The sequence below is a fragment of the Aotus nancymaae genome, unplaced genomic scaffold, assembly GCF_030222135.1.
Source record: "Aotus nancymaae isolate 86718 unplaced genomic scaffold, 86718_ANA_hifiasm-v0.15.2.pri h1tg000016l, whole genome shotgun sequence".
Classification (NCBI taxonomy): domain Eukaryota; kingdom Metazoa; phylum Chordata; class Mammalia; order Primates; family Aotidae; genus Aotus; species Aotus nancymaae.
Window position 1 is genome coordinate 81919564 of NW_026988428.1, and position 16273 is coordinate 81935836.

Below are 16273 nucleotides of genomic sequence, written 5' to 3' on the forward strand. Positions count from 1 at the left end.
ACCCGACCTCTATAAGCCCCCTGTTCTGATTGATGGTCCACAGTGACATTTTGAGTCTCTTGAATTCAGTGTCAGCTCAGAGCCAGTGTTCAGTAGTTCCCAAAAGATCTGATTATATCCTTTCCCCCAGGACACAGTTACCCTGGTAAAAACCCATAGGTCCCTTTGGAGAAATATTAACAATATAAATTTTGGGTAGTGTCTAAGAGTCCTTCCTCAAGGGGACCCAGTCTTTCCTTCATTCAAGGGGTTCTGGATCTGTAAGCTGACTTCAGTCTAGGAATTAATTGAGAGGCTGTGACTCTTGTTTTTATGATTCAGATTAGATTTTGTTCACTTGACCTAGTTTTTTTTTTTTTTTTTTTTTTTTTTGCTTACAAAAAATTCAAATAAGAATTTAGTAGTCTTCCTATTGATTTGACTTCAAGGAACACATAAAAGCTAGCCTATGTCATGAGTCTGCAGGAATCAGACCATTCTGATAGCTGCTTCGGCCCTGCTGTCTGCTATGGTAACCACACCCACCCTGACCTTGGCAGTTTAGCAAGGCAACTTGGCCTCTGCCAGACTGGAGTCTAATTACCTCCATTGAATTTAGGTTTCCCAATTCAGTGACTGCAGTTCCTACTGTGAGGCTTGGTCCACAGAGAAGAGTGATCACAGAGCTCTTCAAGGATGCTGGGCTTCCCCTCACAAATTTACTTCTCATAGTGTTGAAAATTGTGTCTTCTGACTACTGTCAATGTGGGTGAGGAGGTCTTACATGATGAAGCCACGCTAACATTCCACTCTCCCTATGCTTTTAATCCCTTCCTCTACGTTAAATCAAGGCAGGTCCAGCCTGTCCACCTTTTGGTCCATGTGTCACCCAACCCAACAAACTGTTAGAACCCTTTCTGATTCCCCAAGCTTCAATATTAAATGAAGAATCTCTGCTTAGTGAGCCCAGAACAACAAAAAAAATTAACTTAATACAACTTCATGTTCTTTTTACCATAATTTCACACCCTTATTATCCATTCCTACACCTGTTACCCAAGTTTCTGTCTGCACGAGTTAGAAAACTCAAGTAATTCTTTTGGAGTGTAGCACACATCTTTATGGATCACACTTTGAACCTCACCTTTAGGGATCATCTGGGACTTGAGTTTGGTTATAGGGCTAGAAGCAGAGAGAGATGAGAGATGGGGTAGAGGTAGGGAGTTCTCAGGAGAATTAAAATTGTCTTGCATAGCAGCTTCCTCAGAGGAGGCCATCACTGTCTGCTCAGACAGTGCAGAGCTGATTCTCTCAGAGGGTGACAGTGAAATGGAGAAGCAGATACCACTGGGGACAAGGAGGCCACTTCCACTAGAAAAGAAGATCATCAGAATTTAGGAGCTCCAGGTCCCAAACTTGATCAGGGACTTGCTATACAACCCATCTCACCTTACAGAATCTCATCAGTGCTTCACTTTAACAGTAGACACTTTGTGAAACTTGGAGTTCAACTTGCATTGTAATCCAACCAGCGTCAAGATGAGATTCTGCATTTGTTGTTAAGCCGTCTCACCCCTACAGCACAGGAGATAAGGGTCTCCTTCAGTGCACACATAGAAGCTTTAGGTCATTCATGCAGTGCTTGAGCCACATAATACCCTTACAGACACACCTAGGAATAATGTTTAACCAGATATCTGGGTATCCCATGACCCAACCATATTGGCGTACAAAACTAACCATCATATCTGCCTAAAGCCACATAGCTGGCAAATTTGGGGCCCATATTTGCAATCAGAAAATCCATTTCCAGAAACATGTTTTACCTACCAAGTTGCAGTATACAGGGATTATAAGCAGGATATCCTCAAGTTCAAGTTCTAAGGCAGGTAAGACAGAGAGTTACACAGAGCAGAAACACTTTACCACTTCATTCTTCTCACCAAAAAAAGAAAAATCTGCTCCCAAATATTAATAGCAACTTCTTTCTGTGTCACCGAATATTTCATTATACCATTGATAGATTTCAGTGCTCCCCCTCCTGGGGGAGGATATCAAATTGCAGAGTTATACCTTGTGCTCCACTAAAGCACAGGTCCTCATTCTTAACATATTGACAAATGGGTATGTCCAGATATATTTTATCTTATTTGTCAATAATTATAATAAAAACCCATGCTCCCTAATGATATAATTTTTAATATGTAATTTAGAACTGAATAAAAGTTAGTCCTATAATAATATATATCATATTTTCTGGCTTTCAAATATGCTTTTTTGAGTTCTGAAGAAAGATGTAAAATTAAAGCTAATGGAGCTAGGTGGTGGGGGCACACTGCCTTTTCACATGTGAATATCACTGTGTTTCAGAGCATTAAAATGTATTTCCTGAAAATTACTGATTTAACAGAATTAGTAAACAAGCACTTAATTCCTCAAGTTTTACTTTTAAATCATCTGCTTTAAATATAAATTATACAAATTATTCTCATTTTATCAAACTAGACACTCAGAGTTTTAGTACCATTTACTCTACAGTTGGTCAAGATCATGAAGATAAAATCCATTTCTTTCAAGTATGGTGGTTTCCAAATTTTTGAAACAGTGGAGTCATTCTTCACATGATTGATTTAGAAAATAACATATCCATAACAGATTTGAAGGCAAGATAGAAAAGGAGGAAACAAGTTCTGAAGCCAGGATCGGGGAGCTGAGGAGGGGAGAGGTTAAGGAAGAATTGGGGAGTGGAGGTCCAGAGATCTACTCATTTGCCCTTACTATTCAGGCAACTCCTTAGGTAACTTTTGGAGCACCATAGAACACAACTTAAAAGGGATTATCCAATATAATTTAGAACAATTTAGATGATAAAATTATTATAATCATTTAAAAATCTTGTAAGTATATTAATCACTCTAATTAATATTTTAATTATATTTTGTTTTAAAATGTGATACTATATAATATACATATACCTATTATTAAATGCTACATCTCATTTTATACGTTGAACTTGAATTGTGTAATTTTCAAAAGTGGCATACAGCATCCTGAGGCACTTAGTTTTTGTCTCTACCTGTGGCTAATATTTGTCTCTTGACTATATCTGTCAAAATGCAAATTTAAGTTTTACAGTAAAAAATTAAAGTAATTATATGTAATGGACTTTAAATATAGTTCACTGACACAACACTTAATTTAAGATGGCCAGTTTTACTCTTTTAAACTGTAGTTTGGAATTATCTTTGAGCATTGATGAATTTCTTTTGATTTTCTTTTATTTTCTGATCAACAAAGTGACTGTAATAAATCCTGATGCTGCCTTTGTTCTGGATATTTAGTAGCTCTGTATTTGTTTTCTTTGATAGCAACATGCATTAATATTTATAACCATTTTCCTTTGCAGCATCTCCCAGATGGCTCTGCGCCCAGTGCACATGTTGAATTTTATCTTTTACCATATCCCAGTGAAGTTCGTAGGAGGAAAACAAAATCTGTTCCAAAATGTACAGACCCCACTTACAATGAAATTGTAAGTATGAGTCATCTTTTGTCCAGTCATTTTGTATTTTTCTTACCATTTTTCAGCTTAACAACCAAATATGGAAAATTTGCAGTAATTGGCAGCATTATTTCATAAAGGAAAGATATTTTCCAAAATAGTTGCAGTATGCTGATCACTGTTCTAGATGCTGTGGGCACTGGAAAATACAGATACTGCTTTCAAAGCTCTTATAAACCAATTTGCAAGTTGTGGCTAACCTCCAGCAAAAGCCGAAGACTTGTTTTGCATACTAACATTATTCCTGACTTCATCTTATTTTCTCTAACCTTATTCTCCTTTACCTGATTTTCCTCACCTAATAATTTTAGCATATACTACCTTGGGTATAACAGTAAATCTCATAAAATCCCTTTTGAAAAACTAAAAAAAAAAAAAAAATACAAAATACAAATGGAAGTTAATGTGTATTATAAATAGCTCTCTAATTTATTTGTAATGTGCAATTTGAACATTCAATTCCCTAACTTCTTTCTAAGGCATGCCCCTACATTTATTCTCTTGATTCCGTCCTTTCCCATCTCCTCTGCACCTTGCTCAGCTGCTCATTTGTGTTCCTTTTCTTATGGCTGTCTCATCCAACAGGATCCTTCATTCAGAAATATTCAAAAACGAAACAAACAACTACCCAACCCAGCCTCACTAAGCAATTTTCTTTCCCTCCCTGTCACCTCCAAACTTTTACAAAATTAACCCACATGGCCTGCTCTCCCTTCATCTCTCCCTTTCACCCTTGAATGCTTTGCAATGTGGATGCTGACCTTTATTGATAGTACTTTATTCAAGGGGCATCAGTAGACTCTTAACTGCAAAATCCAAAAAGCCCTCAGGTTCTCCTGCCTGGCTCAGTTATACAGCAGCACTACTGACCACACCCTCTTTCCTGAAACCTCCCTTTTGCTTTTTGAGTTGCACCTTTTCTTACTTCTCTTCCATTTTGTCTACCTACTCACTCATTTTCCTTCATTGTTATTCTTTCTCTTAAAATATTATTGTTCACTGAAGTTGCATGATCCGCCCTCATCTCCTCTTTCTATACATGCTCTCAAAATTATCTTATGGATCCACAAAGTTTTATTTATCACCTGTAGGTAGGTTGCATCTGAATTTACTCCTAAAGCCCTGACATCTCTCTCAAGCTTTTCTTTTTCTTTTTTTTTTTTTTTTTTTTTTTTTTTTTGAGACAGAGCCCCTCGCTCTGTGTCAAGCAGCAGGCTGGAGTGCAGTGGCACAATCTCACTTCACCACAACATCCCGAGTTCAAGCTATTCTCCTGCTCAGAGTAGCTGGGATTACAAGCACCCACCACCACACCTGGCTAATTTTTGTATTTTTAGTAGAGAGGGGGTTTTGCCATATTGGCCAGGCAGGTCTAGAACTCCTGACCGCAGGTGATCTGCCCACCTCGGCCTCCCAAAATGCTGGTATTACAGGTGTAAGCCACTGCACCCGACCTCTCTAAAGCTTTTGATCTGCACTTCTACCTGATTACTGGAGAGCTCCATCTGAATGTCACACAGGCACTTTTAGACCAGGCTTTCCTCTATTCATTTTTTCTTTTATAGATGGTACCTTTGGTGTCAATACTCAGAAACTCTTTACCTAGCACTGAGTCTCAAAGATTTTCTCTTATATTTTTTTCTAAACATTATATAGCTTTACATTTTACATTTAAGTACATTATTCATTTTGAGTAAAATTTTTTAATAAAATGTGATGTTTAAGTCAAGGCTCTTTATTTCCCCACTATGGATACCAATTACTCCAGCACTATTTGTTGAAAAAGCAATTGTTCCTCTACTGAATTTCTTTTGCACTTTTATCAAAAATCATTTGGGAATATTTGTGTGCTTATACTCTTTCTGTTGCCCCATACTTAGCCATATTTTCAGATCGCATCAGACAGCTTATCATTCCCTGAATGGACTTTAGGGTTTTGTGACAGCACTCATGCCACCACTCACCTCTCTCTGCTCTTCTCTGCCTGCTTTGAGACTGACCTCAGATATGGACTCTGTGAACACTCTCATCTCCTGGACTCTCACACCACACTTACCATCTTTTATTTAGCCCTCACGTTTTTTCTTCTAGTATATCATAAACTTCTTCAGGCTGGGATAAATGTCTTATCCTTTTTAATACTTTTAACACTTAGTTACCTCTAAAAAGATGTGTAATAAATATATAAATATTTGGAGTAGTTTTATAAGTGACACTGTATGTTTGCACGTGTGTGTGTTTATAAAATGTAAATACATGTATATACTGCATATATAGCGAGAAAAAGATTCTCTAAATTAGTAAGGAAAGATATTTTGACACTTTATTATTTGTCATGATGTCAACAGTGAGAAGTGTACACCTCCCCAAAACATATCACTGTTTCTTTTCATACTCTTTGAATACAAGTCTCCATACCTCCCTATCAAGAAACTTCTCAGACCCTGTGCTAGACGTGAGCAGTTTTAATATAAGGAAACATATAATAACAAAAAACCACTAACAATCCAGAATAATTTATATAAACTTGTGTTTTATTTATTTCAAGCCTTATGTATTATAAGAAAACAGCAGTAAAAACATATTCATGGAAGATTATTTTATAATTCTTGGTGTGCACATAACTTTTCTGACAGCTTGCAATAATCTAAGTCCTCAAACATCCACAGCCCACTGATTAAAAATCACTATAAATCTTTTTCAATTGATCTATACTTGTCACATGAATAGACACTTTATACGTTGGACACATCTTAAATTGCTTCAAAAACTACAGTCCATGCATAGCCAATTCCAATCAGAACGTAGTCCAATCAAGCAGAAATCCGAAGTAGTGTGTATAAGTGATGATTCTAGTAGTAGTCATTAGAACAGTAAGAGGTTTCTACATCATATAAACAATTCTGGCAAAGAAGCTGGTTGAATTCAGAGAGTCAAAAGGAAAAAAAGGCCACAATGGTTAATTTAATTTTTTTTCACTCTGTGTCTGTAGCAACACAACAAGAATATTTGTAATAAATGCAAAGAAGCACACTAGATTTTAACTCTGATTTTACTTTCTCTTGCCCTCAGTTGTGATGTAGGACCCCATCTTCGTGCCAAACTCCTCAGTCACTTGCGTGCAACCTCAAGAGCACCTTACTAGATGTCTTTACTAGTAAGCCCAGTGTTTACTAGAGAGCCCAGTGAGTTATCACATGGCATCTACCTTGTTTTAAACTTCTCCTCCACTTCCACCACCTCATTGAGTACTGCTGCGTCAACCACTCACCACAGCTGGTATTTTTCAAATTGTAAAAGCTACTGCATGTGAAGTGGGAGAGGATAACCTCACTCTCCTCTTTATAGAAATCTCTTAGAGGAGTACAAAGAAGATATTATGTTGCATATCAGTGACTTACAAAGCCTTTTGTGAAAATAGTTCTTTTTATTTTTATTTCTATCCTCCTTTCTTCTTAATATCCAGAGATGAGAGAGGTTGGGTCAGGGACACAGCCAAGTGACAGAGTCTCCGCCCTTCACATACTAAGGCTTTGATGCAGGGCCAAGCTTGTCTATTTGACACTTCGCAGAGTGAGCCCCAATAGGCTTCGTCAGCAGTCTCCCTGAAAACCCCTGTCATGTACAAATCCCAGTGATAGGCATGGCTGGGTTCAAGGTGGGGCTAGGGCTGGGGGTGTGATTTTAGGGAACTGCTATATAGCTTGAAGAAGCAGAGCTGGGATTCCGGGCTCCAAAGCCTCTTTCCCTGCTACTACTGTTGCCTTCTTGTTAAAAACCATCATTTTTCACATGATTCTTTAGAAATATAGAATTTCTATGCTATGGGAGAATTACATGCTTATAATCAATGTATTTTTTATATTGTAACCTTTTCTTATATATTATTCTATCATAAGGTATAAAGAGAAAATATTAAGGACAGAACAGGAACATTCTATGCATTTCACAGGCCTTAAAATCTCCTGCAGAATATACAGTGATTGCTTAGCACAATGCCAAGTATATGGCACACTCAGTAAGCAATAGTTATTGTTATCTGTATCATAATCCTATTGCTATTTCAACATGATGAAAATTGTATTTGTAAGTGAAGACATTGAGACCCAGAGGTCACACAACTAGATGTCAAGCCCAGAACTGTCTGATTCCAAAGCTCATGTTAACTGCACTACACTATGCTGTGTTAGTCCTACCTGTCTCCACCCACAAAGTATTCCTGTTCTCACTTATGAACTATTTCTTTCATCATCCTGCCTCCTCTACAGCTTCCCACAAGCACGAGAGACACCAGTTTCTGTTATTGTTCTCTCATTTCAATCATGAAAATACACTTTAGAATTATTTACTATGTTATTCCTATCCTCCTTTCTCCTTAATATCCAGTTGACCCTTGTGTCAACTAATGTTCAGTGAATGCTTGGAATGTTCAGTATATGTTAATAGATATTAATTACCTTAAGTGTTTTCTATTAAACGTAGTAATTCCAAAACCACACATTCAGTATTTGTCAGAGGGTAGTAAAGACTTGGCTAGGGCCCATAGGTAAAAGTTTTTATAAAGAGAAATTAAAAGAGCTATTGATTTTTGGTTCTGAGTATGTACCAGTACCATTTTTTTGGTTCTGAGTATGCAGAGTATATATTAAATCATTTGATGAAAAAGTCTCAAAGAATATAATCATCTCTGTACTTTGCTAACATTAGCCACTAATTATTCATCGCTCAGTTAAAAAGAGTGCTTACTTTTTAACAACATTACGGATGCCCCAAAGCAATTAAAATAGATATTTATCATCTATAATGTACAATGATTACAGGTTTATAAAACTTCAGTCACTTTTAAGAAAATAACTTTTCTTAATGAAGCAGAGGGAAAAAGAATCTATTAAGTAATAAAAAACTTGGGAAGTTCAAATGTTTGTATTTTAACCAGGAAAGCAATTAATTCCTAAAGTCATTTCTTGACGCTTTCAGCTTGCTAAATACCTGGGAGACTGAATTCTGTCTGGAAGGGTTTTCTCCAGTCAACTGAAGCAAAATACTAAGAAACAACTGTTCTTTTTTGTGTATTTGATGGATCTTTTACAGATATAATTTATTGGTGTCTAGTATGTTCCACACTTTGTAGTAAGGCTTATATTCATTATCTCATTTCTTCCTCCCTACGATGCTAAAAGGTAAGGATTATTATCATCATTATGCAAATGAGAAAACACACAGTTGACAACAGATAATGGCAATATAAATTATTGATATGTTTTTTAAAAATTTACAATTTAGGCCTTATTCATACAATTCCAAGTCCCTAGCCAGACTTCCCATTTGTCTACATTATATACAGTCACACTTTGAGGGTTCCTTTATCTGTTTTATCTGTAAAATGAGAGAGGAGTTCATCAGCTGAACATGATGTAGGAAGAAAAATGGAGAATAGTTCAGACAGTTCAAAATAGCCACTTAGAGAAAAGGAAAAGGAGTTCATTCTGAAGTCCTGGAACCATTTACAGGCAGCATTGGGTGCCCAGTTGTTAAAAAACGTGAATTACAGTGGTAGGGTTCTGAGATTATTTTTAAAGCAACTCTTAAAATCGTTTATTGTCCCAGGAGAACTCAATAGATGAAATGAAATAATGTGAGTGAGCAATACTAGAAAACTAAAACTGAATCTCCTGTATGAAATGAGAGTAAAATTCTGGAAGAAGAGGTAGCCAAGAGCACTCACATGGATCAGGTAGACTGCATTCACATATTATATTGCATTTCAGGCCCCTTGATTGAGGTATTATTTACTTGGTAAGTGAATCATTGTTCGGAACAGCTAGCAGATTGATCTGGAACTGAATCTCATTGATAACATAATGAAAGGTAGGCCTATGCTGTGCAAAGCACTGGAAACTACATCCATGCACACGAGGGGGCTGCCCTCTCAAGTTGTCTCCTCTGCTTCTTTTTGGCATATATTGAGAAAGTTTCTATCTTGTGACTTGGCTGTAAAAAGCAAGCAAGATTGTAGCAGCATATGAAATTCCTTTTCTAAATGTGTTCTAAGACATTTCCCTGGTAACCATGCCAGATTTCCACTCAGTAATCTCCTCCTTTCATGATAAATCACTAATTTCTTTGCAGTACTATACCTGTATGTCTCTTTACCACTGCAGGTTGCCGATGGACCTGTAACTTACTTCCTGGACTTTATAAAGGGACAGCGGAACAGATCCCTCTTGAAAAAAAACTCACAAAAAAAGAACAAGACATGAAACTGTATATACAGCATAATTACAAGTCAGATTCTGAATAAGTGATTATATATAGAAAACAAAAAGAACATCAAAATGTTAACTGAAGTTATCTCCCAATGGTGAAAATTCCAATTATTTTCTTCCTTTCTGGCATATTTTTAGTTTCATACAGATTTTTTAAATGAGCATGTATTTTCACAATTAAAAAATAAGTAATTTTAAATAAATAAAAGTAATCATAGAATTATTTCTGCACATGTACAAGAAAATATAATTGTGCTGCATTTAAGTAGTACAGGGAAATCATAGAACTTGGTCTATCTCATGGTCACAAAGATGAGAACCATAAACACTGGGGTTTCCAAAAGAGGGAAAAGGGAAGAAGAAGACCAAGGGTGGAAAAACTACCTGTTGGGTGCTATGTTCACTACTTGGTCAACATGATCATTAGAAGCCCGAACTGCAACAACACGCAATATGCCCATGGAACAAACCTTCACATCTATTCCTCTGAATCTAAAATTGAAAAAAAAGAAATTGGTCTGCTTTTCCTTATTAACCTTCAACACCAAAGAATGATGTTCTCATTTTATTTTTATGAATACATAATAGTTGTACATATTTACGGAGTATAAAAGGTGAAAAATAGTTAAATTTCTTTCTAAAGAGTAATTTACCATCTTTCTAAATATAGAGTGGACAATTCTTAGTGGAATCAGTAAATTCTAGGATTCTTACAGAAATAATCTGTCATTAAGCTCTATTATGTTAGTAGAACCTTCAGCTTTTCACAATAAAAGTTAGCAATAAAAGAGTCTGACATTGACCTAGGGGTACAAGGTATTAGCAGCTAAATTTTTTTGTGCTCGGGAGGCTGAGGCAGGAGAATCACTTGAACCCGGGAAGTGGAGGTTGTGGTGAGCCGAGATTGTACCATTGCACTCCAGCCTGGGCAACAAGAGCAAAACTCTGTCTCAAAAAAAAAAAAAAAAAAACCAATAATCAAAAGATGTATTTAAACATTTCTGATTTATATTTTCATTATTTTCTCCCTTTTTAGGTAGTATACGATGAAGTCACAGAGCTCCAAGGACATGTCTTAATGCTTATTGTGAAGAGCAAAACTGTATTTGTGGGAGCAATTAACATCCAACTCTGTAGTGTCCCACTCAATGAAGAAAAATGGTATCCATTAGGAAACAGTATAATTTGACCATTGCTATGAACATATGCATTATTCATTAACTACTTGTATTTTTTTCACTTCTGGGCCTCTGAATTGTATAAGCAAGACATCTTTGTTATCAAAAATAGCACAGGGTATTAGGGATACAGAAAAAGAAATAAGAATTAGTCTTTTATGTTGTTTATTTTCTACCTCTGATTTCATTGTTTTCCGTAATCTTTTTCCTTCAAAGGAGTGCTGATGGCATGAAATTTGATGTGCAAAATAATAAAAGACATTTATTAAATAATTTTAATATATTTAAAATTAAACATATGTTTACATTTGTTTTAATTGTGTGCCTACAGTTAAAAGCAATATTTTAAAGTATTTTATAAGAAAGATAATCAAATAAATCAACCTCATCAATTAATTCAAGATCTAGGTATATCTGTAATAGGTTTTTTAAATTTAAATTATATATAGCTATATGCCTACTCATAATCTTACTTATTGAGGGAATTGGTATATTTCAGCAGAATGCTATGTTATTTTCTATCTGAAAACCAAAACATCAATTCCTGAAATTGTTAAATTCGATTGTTGGAAGAAACTCTATAGTTTTTCACCCTATTCACCACCAATCAATTTACTGTCACTGGATTTCTCCCACCCACAGGCATGACTTAAACTTTATTATGCCTGGACTCCAAGATCTCAAACTCTGAAACTTTCCCTTCTGATAAAATTTCTTGTCTGTGCACATTATTTTTCTTACTTCTGAACCTACCTTCATAGTCACCATTAACAGGGCAAACAATTTCCACATGCCATGTTCTTTAAGACAATCTTTAAAGAACTATGCCACGTTCTTTAAGACAATCAAAATATTTTTTTTAATCTTGCCATTCAAATTACTGAAAAGATTTAATTTCCTGGTTATTCAATGTTGTGTATGAATGAACAAAAAAATCTAAGCTTTTTCTATCACCTTTTATATATCATGTGAGCATGTAAATGTATTTATTGAAAATTATTTGAGTGTGTGATATGAGCTGATATGGTCTCATTGAAATACATGATCATGCAAGTCAAGTGAGCCCTTAATTCTGTATGTTCTTAGTCCATTACTCTCCCTTTCTGCTGGACAATTATACATCCTTCTCTCTGCTGAAACCTCAGCATCTCCTCCCCTAATCCTTACTCTCGGCTGATGGCATTGTTTCCTACATCACTTAAAAACTAGAATCAGTCAAAAGAAACTGCCACAGACTTCCACGACTGCATCTACCCAGGTAAGCAAATTCCATGTTCCACTTCTCTGCTTATCATCAGAGAAGAGCTGCCCATGCTTCTATCCCAAACCAGTCCCCCAACTTGTACGTACATTTGATTCCATCTCCTCTGACCTACTCCAAAATACTGCCACTGAAATTCTCTTCTACTCAAAGCATCATTTCCTTACTCTCTACTGGATAATTCTGGACACCATGTAATCATGATGTTATGTCTCCCATCATAAAATTAAAGCTTTCTCATTATCCCATGTCCCTGACAAATGCTGACCCATTACCCTGCTCCTCTTTGCAGCAAAACTCTTCAAAATAGTTGTCTTTAGTGCCTCCAATTTCTCGTCTCCAATTTTCTCTTAGAACCATTACAAGCAGGTGTTTGCTTCCACCGTTTCAATGAAATTACTTTTGTTGAGATCACTATTGACCTCCAATTAGCTAAATGCAAAGGTGATTTTTCAGAACTATTTTGATTTACTTGTCAACAGTATTGGATACAATGAGTAACTCTATCTTCCTGGATATATTTTCTTCATTTGGCTTCCAATATGCCACACCCTCTTGTGCTTCCTTTTAGTTTAGTGTAGCTTCGTTTCCTTTTCATCTCTCCTTCTCTGTCTTATGTGAGGGAGCATGCTTCTCTTGGCCACCTCTAGAGCTGGCGTGTCCCAGAGCTCACCCCTTGCTCCCCTTTCCCATCAAGCTTAACTTTTTTAATGATCTCATCTTCTCTCAAGGTTTTAAATATCATCTGAGTACTGATGATTCTCAGTTTTATAACTCCAGCCCAGAATACTCCCCAGATCCCAGAGATGAGTAACAAATTGCCAAATCAATATCTCCCTTCAATAGCTGGTAAATATCCCAAACTCAGTGTTTCCAAAAGTAGACAGAGATCAGGGAAAATATTAGGGTTTTTTTCCCCAAAACCTATTTTACCCACATCCTTTCCTCTCCTAGTTGATGTAAAACCCATCGTTCAGTTATTAAGAGCAATAAAACTTGAAGCAAATCCTAATTTGTTTTTCTCTCTCTCTCTCTACCTGTGTGTGTGTGTGTGTGTGTGTGTGTGTGTGTGTATACAAATACACATTTTTTAAGAGAATTACCTAGGAATCTGTTTAAATCCTTGTTATTCCAATTACTTAAAAAATTTAAACGCTTGCGAATTAAATGTTTTCCTGTATATGAAAAAAATAAACTATTTTATATGATCATTTACATAACCATATAAACACATAAAAGTCTATACATTTATTTACTGAAAAATTTGAGTGCCTGATAGAAGAGCTGATATGGGTTCATTTGAAATACATGAAATACATATTTACATAACTGGAGTATATATATACACACATACATTTATATGTACATATACATACACATTTTATTGTCACTGTTCCAAATGTACAAAAAAAAAAAAATAGAAAATACCCCCCAACACAATTCCCCCCACCCCACAACATTCCCCTCAACACAAATAATTTTTCCCAAAACCACAAACATAAACTGGTCCTGGTGTTTCTATAAACAGTGCAGCTAAGAAATAGTTTAGAGAAAATTTAACAGGATTCAGATTATATCCAGTCTGTCCTCTCAGCCCTGAGAGGTCATAATCCCCATATGGGTCCCAGTCCTCCCCAGTGGTTTTCCTATCTCTGGTGGAAGAGTCCTTTCATAAAGTGGTGTTTGGCTACTGCTTTAGAGATCCTCCTGTGCCTTCTTCTTCTTCTTGGGCTTTTCTTCTTGAATTATAGGAGGGTTTGTAGTGTCTCGTTGTAGACAGCTAATAAAATCACTTAATTCACGGCCACCTTCGTATTTCTTTGGATTTAGCTTCTTGTTGGCTGGAGAGAAGTATATGGTAGGAAAACCTCTGACTTCATATGGAGAAGGCATGTCATTGGCTGTGGCATCCATCTTGGCTATGACGATATTTGGGTCTTTGCTGAGCATCTCTTCAAGTTCTTTATACTTGGGCTCCAGATTCTTACAGTGACCACACCAAGGGGCATAAAATTCAATCAGCACATCTTTATCTTCATTATTCACTATTTTGTCAAAATTCTCTGCTGCCACTACCTTTACAGGACCATCATTGCTCTCTGGGATAGTTTCAGACTTCAGGTGTCTCTTCAGATTGCCATCAAAGTAATCCTGCAGGAACCTCTCCAGAGCCTTGCTATCACGTGAGAACTCTCCCTGCATGACAAACTTCTCTCTTTTAGCAGTTCTGATGGCAACAACAGGAATCTCTCCAGCAGTGCTTTCCAAGCCAAAATCAGAAAGTTCCTGGCTAAAGGTTTTGCGGCTAGCTACAGCAAAGTTGAGTTTGTGCCCAGCAACCAGGAATTTCTTTGCCACCATCATTACCCTGTTTCTCCAGCAGTTGGAACCTTTCTCATTCTTTTCACAGTCCACATCATAGTAAGCAATAAGTCCTTGCCCCGAATCAAATCTTTATTGTCTTCTGTCATGTGAGGGCAAATACCAAAAATGTTTTCCTGGATAAACTTTTTAATTTTGCCACTGGTCATTTTCTGCTCTGTATATGCCGCAGTCTTGTCCTCAAACTTGTTAGTCAGATGTGAAGGACGCAATAAGGTGATACCCTCTCCGTTATCATCATACTCATTCACCAGAGACTCAATATTCCTTTGTGCAAATCGATAGTTATCCCTCAAGTTGCTGGCTGCTTTTAGGAACTCAGAGTGAGCTCCACTGAAGGAAACCTTGAAAAAACCTACAACGGAGGCATCTTTATCACTGAGGAATTTCTTAAATTCTTCCTCAGTCTTGAGAGGCACTGAAGCTGGGCCTGCCTGCTTCTTCAGATGGCTGCCAACTCCATCAGCAGTCCTAGGTCCACCATAAGCACCTGCTTCTTCACCATCTCTGTCTTCAGGGTTGGATAGCCACTGACTCCATATTTATTACAGGTGTTAGTGTTTGCAGTGCAATCAACCTTTGCTAATGGGACTATTCCTTTTAATCTGGTAGCTGCAGCTTCATACTCAGGAGCAAGTCTCTAGCAGTGTCCACAGCAGGGGGCGAAGAACTCGATAAGCATGAGGCCCACAGAGCCCGTGTCGGAGACGCGACTCTCGAAGTTACCGTCCGTGAGTTCCAGCACGTCGGAGGCAGCGGCTCGGCGGACCGCGGCGAGAAGAAGCGCCGCGCGCGGGAACAGCGCTGGGCGGCGGAGGCCATGGCGGCGAGGTGAGGTGAGGGCGGCCGGAAGGGTCGGGGCTCGGCGGGGGCTGTGGAGGTCGGGCGCGCGTCCACACCGCGGCAGCCAGTGCTTGCGCGTCTCTTTTTTTTTTGTCCACTCATTAACAAACATTTATTGAGTTTATATGTGTGTGTATATATATATTCTAATGCATCAGGAAGGCCTGTTGGCTCTACCTTCAGAATATTTCCCAAATCCAGTCACCTACCACTTATCACTCTCCACCTGAAAATACCCTGGTCCAACTTACTGCTCTCAGCCTTGGCCTGTATTACATAATTGCCTTCTAAACAGTCTCCTGCTTTCTACCCTTACTCTGCAGTCTGTTCTCAATACAGCAATGGGAATGGTTATATCATTCTTCTGTTCAAAACTCTGCAGGGGCTTCTAATCTGAGTAAAAGCCCAAGCCTTTAAAATAACCTAAAAGGCCCCATGTGATCTGACCTCCCATCCTCATCTCTGATTTTAACTCATTATATCCTCCTGTGCCTATAACATTCAATCAACACTAGCCTCCTTTCTGTCTCCTAAGCGCTCCAGGCATGCCTCATCCCTGGAATCTTTGATTAACCAACTCCTTCTTCCCAAAATGTGCCTTTGTGCTCTATTTCCACTTGCCTAGCTCCCTCACCTCTCTCAAATGTTGCTCAGATGTCACCATCTCTGGAGACACCCTGTGTGATATATTGCAAGCTGCCCTGTCCCTGGAAACACACCAGATCTTTCCTACTCTACACCACTTTTATGCACTTATCACCTTTGAACATTTTATATAATTTACTTATTTATTTTGCTTATT

At 37.5% G+C, this 16273-nt stretch overlaps 1 protein-coding gene and 1 pseudogene across 2 annotated transcripts in view; one reads left to right on the forward strand and one right to left on the reverse strand.

Moving 5' to 3' along the window:
- Positions 1–11280, forward strand: part of PIK3C2G (phosphatidylinositol-4-phosphate 3-kinase catalytic subunit type 2 gamma) — a 419361-nt gene extending 408081 nt beyond the window's left edge. For both annotated transcript variants that reach the window (XM_064377719.1, XM_064377720.1), the window contains 2 exons: positions 3386–3511; positions 10844–11280. In XM_064377719.1, coding sequence (XP_064233789.1) covers positions 3386–3511; positions 10844–10996 — 279 coding nt within the window. In that variant the 3' untranslated portion in view covers positions 10997–11280. The remainder of the gene's footprint in view (positions 1–3385; positions 3512–10843) is intronic.
- A 2594-nt stretch (positions 11281–13874) lies between these two features.
- Positions 13875–15583, reverse strand: LOC105713812 (protein disulfide-isomerase A3-like; annotated as a pseudogene).
- Positions 15584–16273: the final 690 nt, after the last annotated feature.